At 36.0% G+C, this 24,958-nt stretch overlaps 1 protein-coding gene across 5 annotated transcripts in view; it reads right to left on the reverse strand.

Moving 5' to 3' along the window:
* The window catches only part of CNTN5 (contactin 5), a 753,708-nt gene that overhangs the window by 134,024 nt on the left and 594,726 nt on the right, over positions 1-24,958 (reverse strand). For all 5 annotated transcript variants that reach the window (XM_054805742.1, XM_054805482.1, XM_054805387.1 and 2 more), the window contains 4 exons: positions 18,451-18,632; positions 11,200-11,336; positions 9,104-9,233; positions 7,017-7,167 (listed from right to left, as the gene is read on the reverse strand). In XM_054805742.1, the coding sequence (XP_054661717.1) occupies positions 7,017-7,167; positions 9,104-9,233; positions 11,200-11,336; positions 18,451-18,632 (600 nt within the window). The remainder of the gene's footprint in view (positions 1-7,016; positions 7,168-9,103; positions 9,234-11,199; positions 11,337-18,450; positions 18,633-24,958) is intronic.

Here is a 24,958-nt window from a genome sequence, read left to right on the forward strand (position 1 = left end):
CTCCATGTTTTTAATGCCTGATAGCTTCACAAATATTCATGTCACCCTATTATCAGTATCCACTAATTTTATTTCTGATATTTAAAGACTGTCAGAGCACTTGCTATTAATATCCAGTAATTCGTTGCTCAGTGTACAGCTTCTGCATGCTTCTCTATGGCTGCAAATCAGTCCCAATGACCTCAGGTGAGGCATGCAATAAATGAAGAATACGTAAAGCAGACAGTAACTTTGCTACATAGCAATACACAGTGGGCAAGTTTTGTATGAGTAAGTGGCATCTCCATTTTATAAATTTTGCTGGTCAAGCAGGTTTGGGGCAGATCTGAATGGAGAATTTCATGTGTCATGGAAGAAGCATTGACATTAATTCAGTATATGGCCATATTTATCATAGATCAGAGCCCCCCAGCTGATCAACACACTGATCAGCTGATACACACGCTGATGGGAGGGAGTAAGCAGACAGAGCCAGACTCTTCTCAGTGGTGCCAGTGCCAGGACAAGAGGCCATGGGCGCAAACTGAAATACAGGCAACTCCATTTAGACATTAATTCCATTTAAACATAAGAATATCTTTTTTACTGCAGGGGTGATTAGCTGGAAGAGGAATAAATGTCACAGAAAGTGTGCAGTGTCTCCATCCTTGGAGATACTCAAAACCTGACTGGACATGACCTTGAGCAACCTGTTCTAGCTGACCCTGCTGTGATCAGGGGGGTTGGACCAGGTGATATCCAGAGGTCCCTGCCACTCTCAGCTGTTCTGTGAGTCCTTGATATCATTCAGAGAAAATGGGATAAAAAGGTTTTACCCTCTTGCAAACAATAAAAATCCCCATGGTGTCTACTGTAGGAATAGGGACGTTGAAGTTTGTGTCCTGGCCAAACCCAGGTCAGGTTATTGCATCAAGCTATCTAAAATTCCCTCTGCTGCTTTATCTGCCAAAAGTTTTCTTCACCTTATCTCCAGAACTCCTGCACATAGAAGTGGAATGCAGGAAACTAATTGCTCCATACGAAAAGTGGCTGAATTGAAGTAATATTATAATTTATTTTCCTCACAGAAATGCTTACTATATTTAGGTCCTTAGGCAAAGTTAACCTTGGACCGAGGTGGATGAATATGAGCAATTATACAATTGCCACTGAGAGACTGGCACTGCTGTTCTGCTCATGGTGATCTATTGTGAATCTGACCTTCAGAGGCTGTTAATATTTTTCTGCAAAGCCTGTTCTGTCATGTGAAGGAGAAAAATTAGACTCTGTCGTATGGAAAGGGAGGAGTCAATAAATGCAGAACTATAATACCAATGTATACGTATAAGTTTAAACATCATTGTACTTAGATATTTTAAGATTAAATATTAATCTGCACAGAAATTGAGATATACAAGAAACTGATAAAATAAGCATTATTATTTAAGAAGCTTCAAAAGGAAAAGGAACAAAAGCAAAATAAAACAACACAAAATTGGCACTATAAAAATCCTGCTTTCTCAGTTACGTATTTGTTGATTAAATTGCGCTTTTTTTATTTCTTAGTGGTCTGGAGAAGAAAAATTAGAGACTGAATAGAGCTCTTTGCACTGCTAGAGTGCTTTTGAGTGATATTATTTTAACTATAATTAATGGACATGTAATGGAAATAATGAGCTAGAGTGAAAATTCAATATCATTTTAATGAGAAGAATATTTTCTTTATAGGAGAAAGAACAAAAACAGATGAACAAAGACTTATAACGCTTTTTAATACCTATGACTCCTCAAGCATATCTGTTTAAACAGCTGTAGTCACTACTACAAGGCAATCTAGACAAGAAAGGTAGGTGACCTTAAGAACGTGATGAAACAGAAATTATAGTTCATGGAGTAATGGCTCACGAAAATTTGTGCGGGAGTAAATCATTAGAAAATACCTGCAATTTACAGAAGCATCAACACAGGAACTGAAAGAATTTATAAAAAATGTTTGTCCAGAATTTAATCATTGACTTTATTAGTATTACTCATGTTTTATATTGATGTAACTAACAGCAGATTCTAGTCGATCCTACTGTATTTTATAAAGTTTGTTCTCTACATAAAATAATGTTATAAAATATAATTTTCGTTGTCTTCTTTTAGCTTTATACATAAGTTTAAAAAAATGTTTAACTAGAAATGGTCCTGACTGGCTTTCTGATCTGAAGAGTCTGGGTCTAAGTCTTGTTTAGAAGCTGATGCTAAAATAGTAAATGAGGGTTTCATTACATATTAGGAAGTATCTGATTGGAATATTTCAGAAACTTCAAAAAATATTTGTTAATCACTGTACTCTTGCACGAGAACCCAACTCTTCCTATTTAGAACGTAAGTCAAAGTTCCAATCAGACTTTTTATTGCAAATCAAAGAATAAACTTATTTTTTCAGACTTGGATCCCACTTTTCTGTAAAACCAAAGCTATTTATGAACTAAAAGATTGAAAAGTTCTTTACAAAATTGTTATGGACTAAAAAGCTCAGTGTTCAAATCAAAAACCAGAGTACACATTATCACAGACTGCCATAAATGACACACAGTCATCTGTCAGCTGATGAGACCATAGCAGAGTCCTATGAGACTTGTTCAGAGACAAGTGGTTAGTAAAGATAGTGAACAATTTTAATTATTGTCGGGTGACTAATGAAAATATACAGCTTAAATATGTTTGTCTTCCTACACAACTCCCATTGCTGTTGTGCTCAGGTGTGTTCCAATTTCAAGAGAAGTGTAACAATAGCTTGTTTCCCCCGTCCTCTTAAATTTTAGGTGAAAATGCTGATGAACTCATGTTTGTTTGAATGTATTAATAACTCACTGAGATAATGACATATGAGATAAATCCAATATGTATATTATATATATTTTGTATGTAGTTGCTTTCAAATGCTGATGTGATATGTCCTATATCAGTAAGCTTCACAGACTGTGCTTTGTTCTTTGGAAATTTTCATTTCTGCATAATAGATCCCCAATACCATATATTTTATTTCATGAAAATATGGCTTTTGCAGCAGGTCTTGATCTTTATATCTGGTTAATAGAATGGTTTGTGAATACTTTGGATTTTTTGTTAAATAAGTGTGTTTCTATAGGAGTAATTTTATCAAGTTTAAAACATTTATGAAATTGTAAATCAGAATGATACTTTTTGTCAGTAAATAATTGTGAATATCCTACTTTTTTTGCTCTATCTTATAGACTGGCCACTCATCCATAACCCAATTCAAAAGAGCTGTTGTAATATAATATAATGGCTTTCCAAGTGGCATGAAATGATCTGAATGCTCAGAATAATGATTGCTCACAAAGGAGAGCAAACCTAGCATAGATAGACTGTGAATATGAAGACCTTGAGTTGGATAATTTGTTCAAAGGTAAAAACAGACCAAGAGATGGAGCTCATGAAAATCGTTTCCACAGTTATGTTGCCAAAGGCTTTAGTCTTTTGGATGAATGTGAAACACTTGAGGCTTTCAGACTGCATTAAATTCCAGGAGCTAGAGTCAAGGTCTGGCTGCAGTGAGAACTGCACCCAGTCACAAGTCCCTCAGAAATACGCTCAGTCTTCTGCTCAGTTACAAACTGAAATGTCACTTGAGGTATTTCTGTCAACCATCTTTTGGCTGTATGGAGGAACACCTAAGGAGGCAACACAGCTTGGAAGAGGTGGACTAGATGATAGAAGACCCACTAGTCAAGTGGAATTTCTTCTCCATTGAGGGGAAGGTCTCTTGTATTCAGACTTTTGTAACAGATGTGGCTAAATGGAACAAATTCCTTTTCTGGGATGGCAGACTTGGTAAAAATGAAACACAACATGCACTTGGTACAAGCACTCTGTAGAAGAGGAATAAGCTGTGGCAGAAAAGAAAAAATATATTCTGCTGTTTTATCCTTGCCCTTCCTTATTATTTAATCAGAATGATTTTATGTTTTTTTAAATCTTTGATAGTTTAACATTCTATACAAGCTCATCACATGACAGTTCCTAACTGTTTTGGCTGGGATTTTTATCAGCAGTCTATGAAGAAAGCCCATTTTTAAAGTATATAGATGTGCTCATCAAAATATGTCAGATTATTCCTTTTTTAAAATGGTTTACACAGTTCCCTTCCAATGTTTCGTTCTCAGAGTGCCCAAAACATGGAAACATACATACTACCTCCATTGATTTACACTTCCTTTCCCAAAATCACGATATCCTTCCTCATATCCCCTTCAAACAGACTCTATTATTGTTGTTTAAAGATACTGCATATAGAGGCAAAACTGAGTTCCCTTGAAACCAATATTCCCCTCACCCCCACCCCCCTAGAAAGAGCAGATGCAGGGGAACTGCTCTGAATGACACAAAATGTTCCGTGAACAGCTGACTGAAAATTAAGTTAAACACAACCCAAGTCCTTCAAAGATTTGAAATAGTTCAACCAGCTTTTTATCCTCCATGTTTCATCATTTCCTGTTTTAGCCTCTGTCAAAATAAGCAAGTATCAAAAGCTGCAAATACCAAAAATGTAGCTCCAGATCTTATTTTTATGAGATTTTAACTTCAGAGTTAGACTATGTTTGGACAGACATCAAGTAATTACCAAAATGCTTTACTGGTCTTGGATTAAAATGTGATTTACATGTGGTGATCAGAGAAATCATAGGGAGTTTTGTGGAAATGAGAGGAAAAGGTCATGTAGTGAAAACAGTTGTGATTTAACCTGGCCAGCAGCTAAACACCACACAGTTGTTCACTCATCCTCCCCTCTCAATAGGATGGGGGAGAGAATTGGAAAAAAAAAAGTAAAATTCGTGGGTTGAGATAAAGACAGTTTAGTAGAACAGAAAAGGAAGGGGAAAAAAAAATAATCATCATCATCATCTTCATCATGATAAAAGAATATACAAAAGAGGTGATGCACAATGCAATTGCTCGCCATCCGCCAACCGATGCCCAGCCAGCTCCTTAGCAGCAGCCCCCCCAGCTGACTACCTCCTAGTTTATATACTGAGCATGACATCACATGGTATGGAATATCCCTTTGGCCAGTTTGGGTCAGCTGTCCCAGCTGTGTCCCCTCCCAGCTTCTTGTGCACCCCCAGCCTTCTTCGCTGGCAGTATGAGAATCATAGGATCATGGGATCATAGGATATCCTGAGTTGGAAGGGACCCATAAGGATCATCGAGTCCAACTCCTGGCTCCACACAGGACCAGCCGAATCAGAGCATATGACTGAGAGCGTTATCCAGACACTTCTTGAACTCAGTCAAGCTCGGTGCTGTGACCACTTCCCTGGGGAGCCTGTTCCAGTGCCCGACCACCCTCTCAGTGAAGAACCTTTTCCTAATATCCAACCTAAACCTCCCCCATCGCAGCTTCATTCTGTTCCCTCGGGTTCTGTCACTGGTCACCAGAGGGAGGAGATCAGCACCTGCCCCTTCGCTCCCCCTCGTGAGGAAGCTGTAGGCCATGATGAGGTCTCCCCTCAGTCTCCTCTTCTCTAGGCTGAACAAACGAAGGGACTTCAGCCTCTCCTCATACATCTTCCCCTCTAGACCCTTCACCATCTTTGTTGCCCTCCTTTGGACATTCTCCAATAGTTGTACGTCCTTTTTGCCCAAAACTGCACGCAGTACTCGAGGTGAGGCCACACCAGCGCAGCGTAGAGTGGGACAATCACTTCCCTAGACCGGTTAGCAATGCCGTGCTTGATGCACCCCGGGATACAGTTGACAGCTAAAAAGTTGGAAGCTAAAAGCAGCTACGGTTGGAAGCTAAAAAGTCCTTGACTTAGTGTAAGCACTGCTTAGCAACAACCAAAACATCAGTGTGTTATCAACATTATTCTCATCCTAAATCCAAAACACAGCACTACACCAGCTAGTAGGAAGAAAATGAACTTTATCCCAGATGAAACCAGAACAACAGTTAGAGGCATCAGTCTCAGAATATTTGATATTATCAGCATCTTTGTAATATTGTTCTGTCATATCTTGTCAGTATGTACTATACAACTCATACCATTAGTAAAATGTATATTTTTCACTCTGCCCCCCAAAAAGCCAATATGGCATGAAAAGTTACCCATTTTTCCTTCTCAGAACAAAACAAATGGCATGAGATGAAAATAAACCTCACCTGAATGAAATGGCTTTTGCAGCTAACAAGGGGAGATGCGCTCTCCTGCTTTCATCAGTATTGCACAAATGAACAAAAAGGTCTTGCTTTTCTCTTTTTTTGACTAATGCCATACAAGCCCGTTTAAGTGGTTCATTCACATACATTACCAGAAAGAAGATAAAATTGCTCTGTGTACTTAAAGACCATGTGCAGGGTGGCAAAACTATTCTAATGTACAGACACACAATCTTGTAAAGTGCAATTACAGCTGGTATTTAACCTGCAGTGCTTAAACTATGTTTAACGTACAGAGCTGGATGGAACTTATTTAATCAAACGTATTCTGTTAAACAGATGTGCTGCTGAGTACAGAAATTACTTGTATAATTAAATCTTATAATGGAATTGTATTTTTCTTCTCTGGATCATTTTAAAACTATTCTTAGACAGACTTCCATTGTGATCAAGCTGCAAATCTGCCTTATTAAAAATATTTCAAATGAATAAGCACATTTGATATTTTATGTGGTCCTGACTACTCCATCCTCTATGCTTTTAATGTCCTCATACACTAAATTTATAGTATCTCTACAGTGTAACTGAAACATTTTTGAAATGAGTAACAGAAAATAGAGAAAAAAAACCCCAAAATAGTAACTTCTTTTCATCTGCCTGCATCTCCAAAACATTTAAAGATTTTTCATTTCAATATTGTGGAAACAAAATAAAGTCACTACTGTCAGACAAATCAGCTTGACAAAATAATTATGCCATAACCATGCTAACATATACATGTTCTTGTCACTTGCTATATTTTCATATCATATCAGAGAATCAAACATGCAAACACAATATTTAGTTTACTAAACAGGTTTCTGACCTCTTACTCTCCCTTAACGCTTTGTCTCCTTTTTTCCAAGTGATAGTTGGCTTTGGAGAGGCTTGTGGCTTGCACTCAATGACAACTTCTTGGCCCTTGGTAACAATTATTGTTTTCCTCAGTTGATTTAGTGGGAAAGTAGGAGCTGAAGCTGTTAAAAAGAAGTACGTTAACTCTACAGAGAACAATCACAGTTTCCCATTTCATTACACTCTAATAGAGGATTAGAATAATAGATTTGGTTTTGGGGATAGAATCTCCATTTTTGGCTTCAAAATTATACATCAGATTAGATGGAATTTTACAAAATATTTGGAATCAGCAGCCAATACTAGGTGGCAGGTCTATAACTTAATCCAATTATGAATTAGTGAGTTGTCCTTCATGTCAACGTACGAAACTAAGATTGTTTGTGAAATCCAACAGCTTTAGAAATTAAATATTACAGTTGATTTAGCTACACTGTTTCAAAAATTTTCAGATTTCATAGATAACTTGTTAGAACTAGTTCAAAATGAAAAGACGTTTAAATTCCACAACTATCCAAAATGCATTCTCTAGAGTTAATTCTTACAAAAAATATTACTGTTAGAGAAATTTAATTGCTTTCCCTTTTTATATTTGTCTGAATACTGGGAACTGAAAAGTAAGAACTTCTTAACATAAGATATTTAACCATGTCTTGTGCTTAGTATTTCACTTTTCAAGAAGTCCCATGGATTAAAATACATCAGCTAAGGTAATAAATATATCACAAAATGACACTAATTGCTGTAATTTCGCACCAAGAAAGGACAGAGGACAGTTGTTCTCATGTAATCTCATTTGTTTGTGTTTTTCTTAAACTCACTTTGCAAAAGCAAAGACACCCCCCCCCCCCCAACAATCTCAGCTACACATATAGAAACATATTACACTCCATTGCCTCAAATATGGAGGAATTTCCTACCATTATTTTGGGTAATTTTCATACCAGAGATACTTATATGGACAATTTATTCAGTTCTTTTCCCTTTAATAATCCAGAAAATTAAACACAACTGCTTCTTTAATGCAACATTATGGTTAAAATTTAACAGGGGTACAATTTCACAAATGACAAAATGTAAGGCTGATTTTACTGCAGCAACATATAATGGCCATTTCCAATATTAGAGAACATCAAAGAAACTGTACAACTACCCGATATAGTAGATATACCTATTTTATAATAGATATACCTATTTTATAATAGATATAAAAAAACAGAGCAAGAGAACATTTTCACCAACAGGGATCTTTTTGCTGACTGAATCACAAATGACAAAGGAAAGTGATGGAAAGAGAGTAACCACTGACTGTGGGTTTTAATTTATGGCTGGACGGAAATATTTTGAAGAGTTATCAGGGAAATTCTAATGTTGGCCAGCTAGGAAATAGTAGAAATATACTAGATAGGTTATTCTTCAGAAGAACCAAAGAAAGAAAGAACCAAAGACAGACATGCTTCAAGTTTTTCTTCATTAACTCCCCACTTTAACTTTTGAATATGATGTTTTTATTATATTTCCAGATAACACTATGTAGTGTATTTGCTTTACTACGGGATGATAGTAGTTCATGTATGTAATTTCCAGTATTTGGTCAGTTCTGGTGACTTCACAGGAAATTTTTACACCTTTAAAACTAAGATCATGCTTAATTACCTTTGACTAATGGCCTTAGTAGGAATAATAATTTAATTTTAACAGAGACCAAAATATATTTACTTTCTCTAAGTTTCTTCTCCTGCATGTATTTGTAAAGGAGTAACAAGTATTTTTCCATGTATTTGAACTGAAATAGCCTTATATGAGAAATGTCACAAAATGTAACTGAGTCAGTAATTTATGAAAAAAAAATATTCAGTTAACAGAAGGACCCATGCACTATCGGGCAACAAAGGACCTACTCGCACATCAATAACAGGAAGAAAAAAGGAACCCACTTTTATCTGCTCTGCTAAGTGTGGACTGGTAGAAGCTGTTTCTTATCATAACAGTCCAAGAACAAATGTAATTATCAAAGGGAAAAAAAGGAACAGTCTGTTCTTTTCTGATAATACTCACCTAAAATCTTCAGCTCAGCACTGGCATAAATGGTGCCATACTTATTTTCTGCTAAGCACTGATACATTCCAGCATCTGAGAGGTTCACACTGTGGATCGTCAGAACACCATTAACCATCTCAATCCTGCTCTGTAATGGAATAAAAAAAAATAAATCTATAAAAGCAAACAGGCATTGGAAATTTGCCGTACTATTTGCTTAAGGCAAAGAGACAAAAGACTTTATTAAGCTAAAATAAAACTGAGCAATAATTTCCTTGGGCTTACATTTTTCTTGTTATATAAGGAATGACAAGAATAACGGAGATGGGGGAGGGCAGAAAAAACTCCAAAAATATTTAAAGGTAAATATTTTTCAGTGCAAGTTCACTATCTCCAAGGCTTGTTTTTGTCTGTTTGCTTGTTTTTCTACTGTTACCCTTACATAATTTTAAAAAGTAGTTCATCCTGAGAACTTTAATGAGGCAAGAAGTCAGTTTTGGGTGTAACATATCTGATGATTTTTACATCTCTAGTAAATATTTGGTTTCAGTCATGGTACTATTTTCATAAAAGTAGATATAAAAGATTGCTTGCATGAGGAAGAGTGAAAGGGTCTAATTGCCTCATCATTAGTGCAAATTTCTTATTTGAAAGGTCCACTAGTAGAAAACAATTACCACCGCTGGAAGAGAAGGGGCATTAATAGCTGTTTATGGAAATATGTACTTCATGGAGCTGTACAATGAACAATTTGAACTGCTATAAAACATCTCTAAGTTTCATTATTACAATTGTTAGTTTAATTCAAAAAACTGATAAAGAACAGAGTGTTTGGGAATGCAAAGGAGACTGTGAAAAAAGTTCTCTCTGTTGTAAGCCCCCAGTTTAAACTGAAGTTTAATTTGAAATTTCAGAGCCTGGTGCAACTAATGGTTTGGAAAATCAGAAAACAAAAAAGTGCAGATATTTAAATTGCTTCAATTTCAGGACTAATAGCTCCATCTAAAAAGGCAGAAATGGATAAAGTAAAGGCATATAACCTTATTTTCAATGCCTCACAGCTTCAAAAGTAAACTGTGTTTATGTTTCCTTTCTCATAGTTTGCATAATTGGATGATGTTCATAGACAGAAGTGACATTCACTGAAAAGAAAGACATTACATCTTTTATATTCATAAATCCATTCTGTGAATTCATCTACAAATGGAGACATTTTCTCCCCGAATTGAACAGCTTTATTTTAATCTGGAAAAATGCATGAAATAATAAATTTACAAAACTTTTTTTTGCCCTAAATAATTTGAGACTATAGAAATTGAAAGATGCTAGACAAACCCCACACAATGTGGGCTGACATGTTGATGATTCAGTGAGAGAATCAGAACAAAGTGAAATAAAAGGCAGGCCATGCCATGGGTAGTCTTTTAAGCAGAAGAGAATTTTATCTAAATCTAATTCTAAAATATATTAGGTGATTGTACTTAAGGACTTTACATTCTAGGAGTCTTACATGGAGCATTTTAATGGTCTTGATGGTGAGTTCTGTTACTTGCAGAGAATTAATGGAGTTGAAAACTGATGAAAATATAATTGTCATTGTGCCTCATACATTAGTCTGCTAGTATTTGGAAGAGTACGATTATGTACAAACAAAATGTGGTAACATAACATAACATTGGGGGAATGTGAAGGAATCTGATTCAGCAAATGCAGCACGTCTCTGAGTTGTTACCGTATTTTTATAGAGAAAAAAAATAGATTCAAATGTCATAATACCACTATCTAAAAAAAAAAAAAAAAGAAAAATAAATTCAATGTCCTGGAGAAAGCTTAGATGTACATTACGGTACAATGGCAGATGCTGTTGCAGACACAGTTCAGAAGGTCCCGTCTCCTAAATATTTTTGAACTACAGAGAATTACTGATGAATGTAATTTTATGTTGCTTGAGATGGTTCAGAGGGGACATGCATAGAAAATGTGTCTGTATACTAACACTTAACAAACTAATCCAGAAAACATTAATTTCTGAAGTTCTTTTCAGTACTTTCTTTGACTTTATCTGAACAAAAGGAGAAACATGCAACATACTGGTGACTCCTCGTCTAATGTACCTGTGCCCAGAGAGGAACTCCATTTTTCAGCCAACGATATGTGGGCCTTGGCTTTCCAGTAGCTTTACATTCCCATCGGAGCTGATCTCCACTGTCTAATTGAGTATCATTAAGTTTCTCCACCCAATGTGGGTAGGCTGCAAGAAAAAAATACTGTGTTATACACATGCTATATACAAAGCGTACAAATTGATAAGTCTCTAGCTCATAGGCAAAGACCTAATCAATTAAAGAGCTTAAATTATGGCCTTTACAAAGCTTAGCTTACTCTCAGAAAGAAGCACATTTAAACAAACAACCAAAACAAAAAAAGAAAGTAATAAAATGAACAAAACCCCCATAACTTTAAAGGAAGTGCTGTAATGGTACCAGGCATTGAGCAGTATCATGACCAGGAATAGAAAGTCTGTCTGATTTAAGAAAGTCCAATGGATTAAATTACAGTATTATATACTAATGCGTTGATTATTACTGGATATAAGAGCATTTGCTTGGTAGTCACAATACAATATTTAGTAACTTTTCAAGACCTAAGCTATTTAAATTTTGTTAAGGAAGTCAATTGTCATAGACTCTGTTTCATGCAGTTTTCTCAGTTTACTTGGAAATCATGAGTTATTCAGCTAGGAATGACTGGGCATTTCACAAGGTATTTGCACATATTTTTATTAAATTGTCTTGGGTTTAATTCATATTTCAAGGGAGAAAATGCTTTTAATGTTTTTAAGTACAGAACCCAAGAGATTTCCAGCATTCATCAGGAACATAAATTACACAGTAATTCGATGTTAAAACAAATTTTTTTTAAAGGTAGACAGTTGTTACGTGTATATGTGAACATTAGTACCTAAAATTCATGTAGTAATCTGTTTAAAAGTAGAGAATATTTTTTTGCAGAGAAGCAGATCTTTAATGCAGCAGTCAATCAGCTATATATAGGATCTTATAATTTGGAAAACTTTTTGTGACTCAGTGAGGAACTGAGCATTCATATGCAGAAATAAAAATGTATGCTTAAAAGCCAGATTTTGGGTTTTCATATTGTAACCATACCAATTTGTATAGCAAAGAGGATGATAGATGAAATTAATTAACTTAATGATATTAAATGTTTGAGGGTGGGTTTTTTGGGGGTGGGGTTTTTTTTCTTTTTTTTTTTTTCCCCCCTAAGAGTGGAGAGTAAGTGGCTAAAAGGCCTTCATTGCTAAAGGAATGTAAAATTCTTCTGCTTGGTATGAACAGAAGTCCAGATCTGTCACAACAAAGTCTCCGCTTCAAATGTTGGATAATTGATAATGCACTTAAACATGGGGAACCGAGTTTAAAAATAAATCTTTGAATCTAGCTGGCATTTGACAGGTCACCAATCAAAGACGTGAGAAGATATGAAAAGGCATGACAGGTGACTAACTGCTTCTAGCTTACATCTTGTGCATGGATGATAAAGTGAATGAGGCATCTATCATTCCCAAGCAGAGAATAGTCTGCTTCAGAGTCCCTGACCAGACAGTTCTCAGGAGCTGGAAACATATCAGAAAGAGAATCACTCATTTCCCTTTTAGTAGAGGAAAACAGAGATAAGATTAACCGAACCTCACTCCCAAACCCAAGATGAAAACCATCTGCTCCCTTCTTCTTCTTACAGTCAAGGCAATGCATGACATGCTCCATATGTGCTCCTCTGCGCTGAATCACTTAAGTTATATCAAAGGGTCCCTTGAAATCCTCAGAAGCAGTTTGCTGGTGTCCCTGCTCACTTGTTGTCTACTAATTGTCCTAAAAATATAATTCGATTGCATGAAATAGTTGGTGGTGTTGTTTTCTTCTTGAGTGTTTCGGTATGCACAAAGAAAGCCTGCTGAGAAGCAATTGTTTCCTTCAAAAGAAATTGAGTATGTTAATATGATTTTGGAAGATGTGACAGGTAAATATGTAACTAAAAATTCACAGAAGTTAGCCAGTGGTGTCATAAAATGATACAGTTTTAAAGAGGTGCTAAACTGTTCCTATTTATATTTCATTCTTTACCTTTTCTGAAAATTCTACTGTATGACCCAAAGCGTATCTAATCTCCTTTTTCTATGTTGAATTTGATCTCATCATGAACCAGAGCATTCAGAATTAGAGTGTGCACCTCTTTACACTGAAACAAAACTGTCTCCCCAAGCCTGGCTGCAGAGGTGTTCTCCTCAGCACACAACTGCCATCCCCTACCCTCTGTGGCTGTCTTAGCGTACTCATGGCATGGGTTTTCCTCTGTAACCACAAACCTGCAAAACACAGTAGTATGACTGATTTGTATTAACAACCTTTTTTCATTAGTTGGGTTATTTCTACCTTAAATTTTCTCCTCATAGCTTAAATGGCCTTTGGCTTCATAATTTTCAAGCTGTTGAACTTGCCGTCAGCCAAGGTAATGACTCAGATTCCCACCCCGTTGAGAACAAGGTAGCAAAGCAATAGGTAGATTTAGCAGGAATAGAGCTAAGTGCATGACTGAGAGAAATATTTTCATCACTTTTTGGCTTCCTTTCCTCTCTCTGTGTACTCCTTCCTTTGCCACAGAGAGTTCCCTGTCTGCTCATTAGGAAGGGTCACTCTCCATAATAACAGAACACTTGTTCTTAAACCCAGTCAATAATTTAAAAAGTGAAACTTTTAACTGGATGTACATCTTCTGACTCAATATATTATTTTTTTTCTTTTCTTTTTTTTTTTTAACAAAAATGTGTTAACATTATCCTGATATACATGTGGGCAAAGAAAACTTCATTCCATAATTGAGCTTAATTTTTTTTAGAAAATACAAATTCTAAAAAGCATTTAAACAAATTTCAAAAGTAACAGGTTCTTTTTTCTTTTTATATATGCAACGTTCATCTTGGGGAAAAATGGGTGTTTGCCTGGTTTTTATCTGCCCAACGAAGAGGTTTTGGGTGATTGTAAGAATAGAAGGATGTGTTTTATTATTCAGTAGTCTTTATGACTATTGTGCCATAGCTTTATACAGTTCTCCTGAGATTTTAAAATCACCGTCCAATCCCTGATTTATTTTACGTTGCATTTCTGCACGTGTTTATTCAAGGATGTCAAAATATTTTACAAACACAAATTGGCAATAAATCTGCAAGCTTACAGGCCAGTTTTTATATCCTCTGTGCAAAATGAAATTCAGATGCAGAAAACTCAGCCTACTTTCTCAAATTACTAAGTAACTTTTTGACTGAAAGAAAATTAAGGAAAAAAAAAACTACATGGACAAATGACTTCAGATAGTGTCCTAAAACGTGAATGAGTTCAGAGTTTGGGGTGAAAAAAATAATTTTCTGGACACAAGGCCAATTGGGAAGTATACAGTATGAGAAGAATAGGTAGCTATGATAGTGAGAAAGATAAGATAGCAAATTTCAACTGAAGGTGCAATTCTGATGACAAAAATCTCTTCCTCGCTAGCCAGTTTCAATGCATGGGGCTATACTGTAGTGGCCCCGATGGATTTTCTTCCATATAGTTTTTATAAGGAAGTTATTGAAATGGTTTTTAAAATCAGGATGGTCCATTGCACTGCATTACAGAATATTCCTGCCCTCCTGCTTGTGCCACTCTGGTGTTATGGCAAACATCCCCTCCTGCTGTGGGAGCAGTGCTGCTCATGGGCACTGATCCAACCAAAAGAAAAATGGCCAAGAAAGTGTTTCTGTGGTCTGCTTCATATCACAACCCTCTGCTGAACAGACACTACTGAGTAGGTAACACAGAAGCAAATCCAAGGTTCAGAGTGAGACTGGGGCAGGAATTGCACAAACCAGCACATCATTGGGAAAATGCTGCTAGTCAGGATTTGTGGAGGAAGTGTTATTACAAAAGGTTAATGCCTGATTTCTCCACCCAAATTTAATTTTTTTGCTCTCTTCTGTTAATCGATTTGAATACAATTTCATGGGAACTACAGGATGAGCAGATCACTTGGGGAAAAATCACACCTCTCAAAATAGGTTGCAGTGCATATGAGGATGTGTTCATTATCAAAATTATGGTTTTAATGCCTTTGTCACTTCCACAGCTGAATTTCCACTAAGCGTTGAGACTACATCAATCTGAAATTGTCAGCATTTGAAATACCACTTTCTGAACAACATCTGAAGTGTCAGTCGCATCAGGCAGTCATGGTATATCTGGATTGCAGCACCAGGTAAGAAATGAAAAATCACTCGTTTATGATTAAATGTGACCAGACAGGCAGACTGGGCATCCTGGGCTTTCTTCAAAATACTCTGTGGTGACCCAGATCAGATGCAACTGATGAAATGAAGAAGATTCAAGCAGACAGCGAGTGCGTTCCTACAGAGATATGCAAATTGTGAGACCGCAGTATGACACATCTGGTCCTACAGCCTGCTCTGAAATTTTACAAGAAACCCCTGGTAAGGAATGATGGCCTACATCTGAATTTCTGAGCCAAAATAATCACTGTCTCCTGGAGGAATAAGACGTCAGTGAAAACAAAATGAGCTTAAAGGTAAATAATTCATGTTGACTGTTGTTATGAATAAGAGGTACAGCGGGAAATGCTGTTTCAAGTAATGCCCCCAACTTCTGCCATATCAACTGTCAGCAAAGAAAGCTAACAACTTTGTAAAGTAACATTTGGCTAAATTTTGCACTGCTAAAAACCTTCTTACCCAAACCCCCTTACACCCCAGGAAAGGGTTGTCAAGGTTTGTAGGCCAGTGAGACACTGATGATGGTGTCTTCAGGAGCACTGAAGGCTACGAGAGGCTCGCTGGGGAGTATTTCATCTCGAGGCCAAGAAAAGGCACTTGTAGGGGCTATTAACAGTTTGTGCTTCTTGTTCTGCTCTTCTGGAGGTTGCTGATGGTCTCCTCCACCTGGAAGACTTCTGTTACCTACTCTGATCTCACGCCTTGCTAATGCAGACAGGAGAAACTCTGACTCAGATCTGGTTTTGAATTACCTGTGAGATAGTCTAAAATATAATAATAGATTTAACAGAAACTTAATATTATACTAGTTTCATGTAGCTATTAATCAGAGGAATGAGGCAATCTGTAGTGGACCCTCTTTCTACAACGTTAAAGCAAATTGTTCTAATATTATTGCAAAAAAATGCTGATTAGCACAAACTGTGCTACGCATAAAGGCAGTGACTATAAAAAGTACAATTTTGACAATCATAAAATGGTGGAAAATTAAAAATTCTTATTTCTATCTGTACAGACTAGAACAAAACTGACACAGAAATTTTGTTCTGTGGACTCCTAGATTTGAGTACCATCTTTATTTCTGTTCCAAACAAAAATGTGTCCTGGCTAATGAGAGAGGCAGAGTTGAGTAGAACACTACAGCATGTTTGCTGTGATTTGAGTTCTGTTTATTGCCCTACCACAGGCCTGCAGGGTGCTCTTGAGCAAGTAATTTCATTTTTCATCATCTTAGTTTCTCTCTTGTAGATCATCCTTTATATTCCTTTAAAAGAGGGAGGTAGAGATAATTGTAACTCCTTCATAAGGGGCTTTGGCATCTAGTAGTTTCACAGCTCTAGAAAACAGCTAGTAAGTGTATGAGCTGGGGTACACCTTATAATTCAAATTATTATTATTATTTTTTTTTTTAATTACAGACATTTTAAGAAATGTTGTCAAAATATACCAAGCATGCTCCTAATGTCCCTGGCCCCCAGGTCCCTAGCAGGAGCCGTCATACTTTCGTGGAAGTAGCTGACAGTAAGAATTTGTAGTACTGGAGAAATATCACTGGGATATTGGGATAGTAGAAGGCGTGAAGTAGTTTCTGGGCTCTGACTGCTGTTTTCAGTAAAAGTCTTATAAAACTTTTTCTGCAAGCACAGTATGGGTCGCATGTCCAAAATGAAGGTACAAACTACCACCTTTGCCATCACATATTTTTTTCCAGCACATACCAAAAAAATTTGAAGACGAAAACCTGCCCTTGGGTCTAGAAGGATGAGAATAAAAACCAAGGAGAGAGGCATCATCCAGCGATATGCTGATACTCACTAAAAACAAGGGAGCTAAGATAAAGACATTGGAAAGCAGGAGGAGACAGGAAAATTGATTACGGACCTGGAAATATTGACATATGTGGAAAATAAACTAAATATATGATGCCAGTCTATGGTTATTTGATGAAAGTGTGTAACAGAGAACTGTGTATGGTTCGTAAGGGGGAGAAAGCACTTGGAGCCATGGGCTGAAATCAAGAAAAGAAAAATAAGATTGATTAACAGGAGAGAATCCTTCTTAAAGGTACCTATTAGCCTGAGGACCTGTCTAAACTGCAGCAGTTGGAATTCCACTGCATGTGATGATATTTGAAGACAGAAATCAATTCAGAGTCTGAAAGATTTGTTACGATAGACCTTTCCTGCTAAGTTTGTAGGGTTCATGGAATCATAGGAAGTGATGTAAGAAGAAGTAGGCTGAACGGAAGCATACTTTCAATGCAAGGACAAATTGACTTTTAAATGTTCAGTAAATAGGATATGTCTTATATAAGCTTTAGTTTCTAGCCTCTAGGATGCAGCAACAATATTATATAAAATTAATGATTTTTACTAAATATTCTTAATTTCAGGTTGTGGGGTTTTTTTCTTTTCAATGTTATGCATGATTCACTGTTTTTGATGCTTGCTCAAAAAACTTTTAGAAAGACCAATCCTAGATACTTTCCCAGCACTTTCTGAAAATCAGTACCTTCAGAAATTGCATGTCTGTATTGGGATTGAGATTTTTTTACAAAAAAAAGCAGCACTTCTCCAGTTCTGATTCCCGTACAAAGAATTTGACAAAACTCAGCACTCGGGCATGGCAGGAGTGAAACATTTATAAAACTGTGATAAAAATGCTAAAATATTTATAATATTATTTTCGGTCAGATACATCATGTTTAAGTTGCACATCATTGTTATATATCATATCAGGAGAAAAACACCAGACTTTTAAAATAGCGATATTAAAACTCCCCCCAAACCCCAGAAACGTAAAACATGAAATTGTATTTATGCCAGTTCTTTGAGCGAGTCAACTTTGTTTATGTTTCAGACTTTAATGCATTACTAAGGAATAAAAATATATAGCTTATTTCAATACTAATTGTATTTCAGAAGAAAGATGTTTTGTTTCTAGTGGACCTTAGCATCCTTCATATGTAGTTAAAGCCTTAAGTGTGGACAAAGCATTGCTGGATAATACCGTGTGCAGTTACACTTACTGTACACTTGTAGTTGTCCTCTGAAGACATTTCTTCCACGAGAGTTTTCAGCCTTGCATTCATACATCCCTGCATCCTCTAGCTGCACATTAGGTATTTCAAGCACAGCTTGGGATTTTCTCAGGCGGGCTTTACTTGGATTATGACCATTAACTTTCCTCCAAGAGATTGTTGGAACAGGGCTGAAATATTTAGTAAAATTACTGTTAGCACTCTTGCACTATTGAGAATATAGATTCTGTTATCTGGTAGTTTAAACACTTAATAATCTAAGTAGCAATAAAATATAACTACAATTAAGGTTCATATAATGCTTGATATACCTCACTTCCTGTGGGGAATCCTTAATAAATGGTTTATTACATGGAATGTGTCTCTTTCATCCACAAGGGATGCCAAGTTTTTATTGAGATCAAGTAAATCACTTGAAATACTCTCTCTAGAGCTTCTTTAGCACTCTATGCTTTACTCCTGAACACTTTCACTCAATAGGTAAAAGAAAATAACGACTTCAAACCCTGGATGAATAAGAAAATAACGACTTCAAACCCTGGATGAATAAGAAAATAATGACTTCAAAACTTGGATGAATTTAGCAAATTCCGACACTTCCTGATTTTCCTGCAATGAAACTGCAGTTCAGGAGATCAGTAAGTGATATGTCCACCTCGGTGGAGGATTTCAGTACCACTGTATCTTCGATAAATTAAGTTGACCAAAGTTTTGGAGACCTTTTCTGTTGCAATATTCTTTAAGTTGCAAAACTGGTTGTGTAAGAGGTATGTATTAATGGCACCACTGTTTCTGACTCACAGCATTATGTGCCTGCTCGGGGGGTAGAAGGGCTTTTCACTGTATCTTGCTGTTTTGCACAGGTCTCTGGAAACTGTGTCATTTACGTTCATTCTGAGGGAAGAAATGGATTAGATACTGTTTGCAGTCATTCAATTTTCTTTTTAGCCCAAACACTCCTCAGTCGTTGTGCACCTATTGGGCTATTTGGTACAGACATACATTTGTCTGAATATGGCAGTGGATACTTAAGGGGGAAGAAAAGGAAAAATAAAAAAAAAAAAAAAAAAGAACTGTAGTTATAAAATGTTTGATCGTGAGCTGAACACTAGACTGCTTCAGGTATTCAGAAAGAATCTTGGAGGACATCATAAAAGAAAATGTAACCGTTACATGCTGATAGGTTTTCAAAAAATATTTTGTATTTATTTAAACTGCTTTCAAGTCTAAGTTTGTATCTAAACACAGTTGGATCTTGTGGCAGTTTAGATGGGGAAAAGTACTTCATAGCATACATTCAAATTCAAAGCTTCTATTAATTTCTTCCATCATTTGCTAACTAATATGAAGTTGCATTAAAAAACCACCTTACCCTCAGTATTTCAGGGTGTCCAATCTGAGACACAACAAATACAGAGATGACAACCACCCATGGGTGAAACTCTAGCCACTCTTCAGCCAGTTAAAATCAGGCTGTGACTTACTGCAGTCGTACTCAAACTTCCACACAAGACACTCCAAATTCTAGTACTTTATAGAGATTCAGAAAATTCCCAGACTTGTAGTTGGAGGTCAGAAGGTTTCTCTAATCTTATCTCCTGAATATCACAAAGCACTGAATTTCATTGAGCTTATTAACATAATTACCTTCACAGAGCCAACATATAATCCCATATGGAATGGTATCCACTATTTATTTGAATATATCAGACAGAAACAATCATTGTTTTCCTTATCAGTTTGCTGCACTGATTACTTAACCTGACAAAAGACACTTTATTTTCAGTGTGTGGACTCATCTCTGAAGAAAAGTCCATACAATACCTCTCTATTGTTGCAAAATGGTCCTTTAACACTGTCCCCCATGGAAGAAATACATGTATGGAAATCAAATCGCTTTTTTTTCCCCTTAGTAAACATAACAGACTGATTTCTTTCTTCAGCACTCCAATCGTGTATATATATATATTTTTTTTTTATATAGATGGTTGTGGATCATATGAGCTTTTTTTTTTTTCCCCTACTGTATCACCATAGAAGCTTGATAGCTTGCTCATTATTAATCCTAAATTACTTTCTTGCTGACTGATTTGAAATTTTGATATCCTGGAAGTTTGGTTTGAGGACTCCTCTGTGCAGCTTGTATGGGTCTAATTTATAATGTTTGCTTCCTGTTAGAAGTTATTGTACATACTTTTTGATTAGAATATTAAAAGAACTTCCAATTCTTATCTGACACAAGTAATTCAACTTGTTCATTTCTAAATATGAAGAATAAATTGGATACTTCTGTCTCTGATGCCCTTACACAACTTACTCTTTAGCCCTAGCACTTATGGTACTCCTTTCACATCCATAGCTACATATTTTGATTTGCTATACTTTGATAGCTATTTGTATATATTAGAAGTAGTAAAAATAACAATATGAGTTTCTTTTTCCCCTATATATTATCTCTCTCTCTCTCTTTTTTTTTTTTTAATTTTTAATTGCACACTTTGATATTCAAATTTATGCTCTCTTTTGAGTGACTTTCTGGACATTTTTTAACTCTCTGGTTGTTTTGGGTTCAGCTTTATGTGTAAACTCTTTATCTGCTTGTCCTCTTTCTATATGGAACATAATTATGCCATGATTGCTGGCTCAAAAACAGTTATCATGGCCAGGCAAGCGTTTCATTAATCATTATGGATCACAACACAGGTCCACAGTAGGAATACTTTATGCTGGTACAGTGCAATACTGCTCAGCAACTGCTGTTTTAGGAGTGAGATAGGTGTGCAGGTACACTTTATTTGGCACCATAAGGGTGCCAAGCCTGTTGCCCATTATTGCTTATTTGCCCTTCAGCCTTACTTCCAGCAAAATCAAAAATTATTTTGCTCTATTGTCATGGAAGAAAACTGGTTCTGCTGAATAGAACTAAGTGGAATTTTTTTTATAGTATGTATTTCTGAGAAAGAATAAAGACATTAGAAACTGTGAAAGTTGTTGCATTTAGCTGCTATGAGATTATTCTGAAATTCCTGTATTTAGAAAATTTCCTTTAAATTGCATTTAACTAATTTTTTTGAAATTTCCTTTTGTGTATGCTACAGAAAGTAAATGTGTATAGCATGGCAAATACAGAGGAAACTTCTTGTTCTCTGGGTCATTAGGAAGCATATTTTATAAAAACTCACTTTTTTCTTCATCATTATGAGGCAGTAAGCAGAGTTTTTGAAGGAGATAAAATTACTTTAGCTGTGTAGATGTAATGATTTCAGAGGAAAGTACTCCCAAACTGCAAATCACTATTTGCAGACAACTTGTAGTTCTGTATAATGAACCTTCTTATTTTCCTTGCATAACTTACAAGTGAGATATGAATTTTACATCTTAAATAAAAATATATCTATACCTATTTCTCCTCTGTTACTTGTGTGAGAATGAAATGAAAGAATGAAATATATCTGAGTAAGGATGTGAAAGAATAAAATTGTGTGACTGTTCTAGAAAACTCATAAAATCCACCATAAAAGCTAACATATGCATATATTGTTCATCTTTTCAAATGATTCACAGCTTTTTAAAAAATAGATCAACAGCAGAAGTATCTCTAACATTAATATGAGTTTAATGTAATAAGCATAATTGTTAAATCATATAATCATTATAATTCATTTTTATTTTGGTCTCAGCAGACATCTATGGGAATACAGTTTCCTTGTTTATTATAACCCTGTTCACATTCAGCTCCTATGAGTAGCTTTATTCAAGTTTCAATTGAGTTAAAAATTAAGATTTCTCCTCTTTTTTTTGAAATAATCTGTTGAATACTCCTGGTAAATCTTAGCACCACCGAGAAAAAAATCCTACTTGATTTCAGAAATACCATCATTAAACTTCTCATTCATCTGAGCTGAAATAAAAGTTCTAAGAGGTCAACGGGGACTGTGATAGACATTACTGTGGGTTTGTTAACTTTGAATCTGAAGGAAATATGAGTTATAGTTTTACATTTACATCTAGAAGAGATTATAAGAGTCAATTTTCAGCAGTATATTGTTTAGGACAAATACCATTGAATTCGTTGGGAATTCTTCACAAGTTTCATTGGAAATATAAATTTTTTAAAAAGCTATTGGAAGCAATTTTATACTTTTTTCTTTCAATTTAATCTGAAAAAGAATTTAATTAGATCTATAAAGCATATGCTTACTTCAGAAAAAGGGGTGAGGTGGAAATAAGAGTAATGTCTGAATTTTAAAATACCTTTTCCATGGATCTGAGCTCCTAGTTTTTCAGCAATATCTTAATTAAGAATGCATAGGTTACTTTTTCTATTTTTTGCTGGTACAAATTGATGTGCTATTCTGAAATTTTTTACCTTATACTGTAATTTCAATTCCTCTCCACATTATTTCTCTTTACCATGCATCACTGTTCTGAGGTGTGCCTTCAAACCAACAGGTTCACATCATAATACATCTTGAAAACCTCTGCATGCTTGTGTATTTGAGACTAGAAAAGGACTTTCTCCTAATAGCCTCCTGCCTTGCAAGTGTGTTAAATGTCTACTAATTATTACAGGATAATTATGTAGGATAAAAATGTCAAGGAGTATCATGAAATTTCCTCCATCAGATACTTTCCAGAAACACCCATCAACCATTCACATGATTCTACCTTTAGAACTTCCCATATAAATTTGTCCTAGTCAGATGCAGAGATTTAGGAGACAAGATAATAACTTTTATTTTCTTTTGGTTATTAAAAGATAGTTAGTACTCATGAAATATAGCAACTGTGAGTACTGGTGATTTAAGAATAGAAATAGAATAGAAGGGAATGGTGATGGGTTTGAAGCTTGTGTGCAGGAACAAGTCGAGGTCTGCAAGTCACGTCAACACACACACACGACTGTATTAAAAAGGTCAGACGCACGTATCAGTGTCATATACTAATGTGGATGTGCTTTCCCACCACTGCTGGCTTGCTCTTTACGGCACAGAGCAAGGACAGTGTGCCTGCTTGGCTGCATGTCCAGCTCCATGTCATTTTCTTCACACTTTAAATTCTAACATGTTAGAGCATCTCCAACATCTAAAATAGGGCTATGTATAATTATTCATTACCTATAATGATTCATTATTCATAGTGAATTATATTCCAGAGGCTTTTGTCTGCCGATTGATCAGAGCCTAAACTGTTAGCTCAAACTTGATCCTTAACTGTTTGATAGCTAAAGTTAGATAGCATAACTGAAACTTCCAATGATTTCAAATATTTTTCCAAATTCTTAAACTCAAGTCAATCATGAACTCGAGTCATCCGATTAAGGTGTAATCAAATGAGAGAACAGAAGATCCACAACTAGTGAGTAAAGGGGAAAAGCTATTCTGCAACCTTTTGTCTCTCCATTTAAAGTCAAATAATGGTATTTACTCTTAATGAAATCACAAAGCACTGCTAGATGACGGAAAATTTAATAGAAAAGAGCTGAACATCTCTTCCTGTGGATTCAGTGTTGGTCATATTGCAAAATTCCGTATTATTGCAAATGCTGTATTGTGGGATGGAGGAGGTGTTGAGCTACTATAGCTGTTCAATAAGGGCAGAAGTAAGCTGTGTTTTTTTCCATAGCCATCCATTGACCTTTTTTTTCTAGTCTATGTATCACACCCTACTTCAGTTTGCTGACTGGGGGCACTCTGAAGTAAGTGGACATTCTTCTAAAAAGTATTAAAGACATAAGAACAGGTAAACTGTCACCAGCCTGTGACTTGATCAAAGCTGTGGAGAAGAGAATCTGAAGCAACTTGAAAAGCAAAAGACGTATATGATATCTGCTGTGTTAGTATGGGGGACAATACATGAAGACTCTATAAATTTAAGTCAGAGGAGACAAATGTTTGAAGCAGAAAATTTGCCTCAAAAGGTGACTTTTTTTGGCAGGTGTTCATACGGATTCTCAGGGCCACCGTACTACAGTAGCACTATGTTAACGTGCCCTGTGTAAAGCTATTTTATAACGGGACTTTCTCTCATGTAATTTTTCTCTGTTCCAAACTTTGTCCAGGCAGAATTTCTGCAGCTGGCACATTGATCTAGGGTTTCCTAACTCTTCTTTACAGATCCGGCCAGCGTGTGCCTACAGATCGGTTCCAGAGGACTAGTTACAATGAATCCAGGACTTCCAGAAACAACAGGTCTGCTGCCAGTCACGATGCAAATGAGCACCACATGTAAATCCAGTGTGTCTGGGGTGCGCAAGATGGCTTGGAACAAGAGCTTAAAGACAGTGAGCGTGACGATTTCTGGGAGTGCTGGATTTAAGGCTCTTGTACCACGCAGTATTACATGCATTTATTTCTTTGTGGGAAATTCTGAAGAGACATACCACAGTGCTAACTCTGGGGACTTACTATTGACAATTGCCAGAATATGTTTCCTTCTAATCCTACCAACCTCTGATACAGAGAGGAAGCCTACATATGTGCTTCTGGATAGTAAG

This window comes from Grus americana, chromosome 1 (genome assembly GCF_028858705.1).
Source record: "Grus americana isolate bGruAme1 chromosome 1, bGruAme1.mat, whole genome shotgun sequence".
NCBI lineage: Eukaryota > Metazoa > Chordata > Aves > Gruiformes > Gruidae > Grus > Grus americana.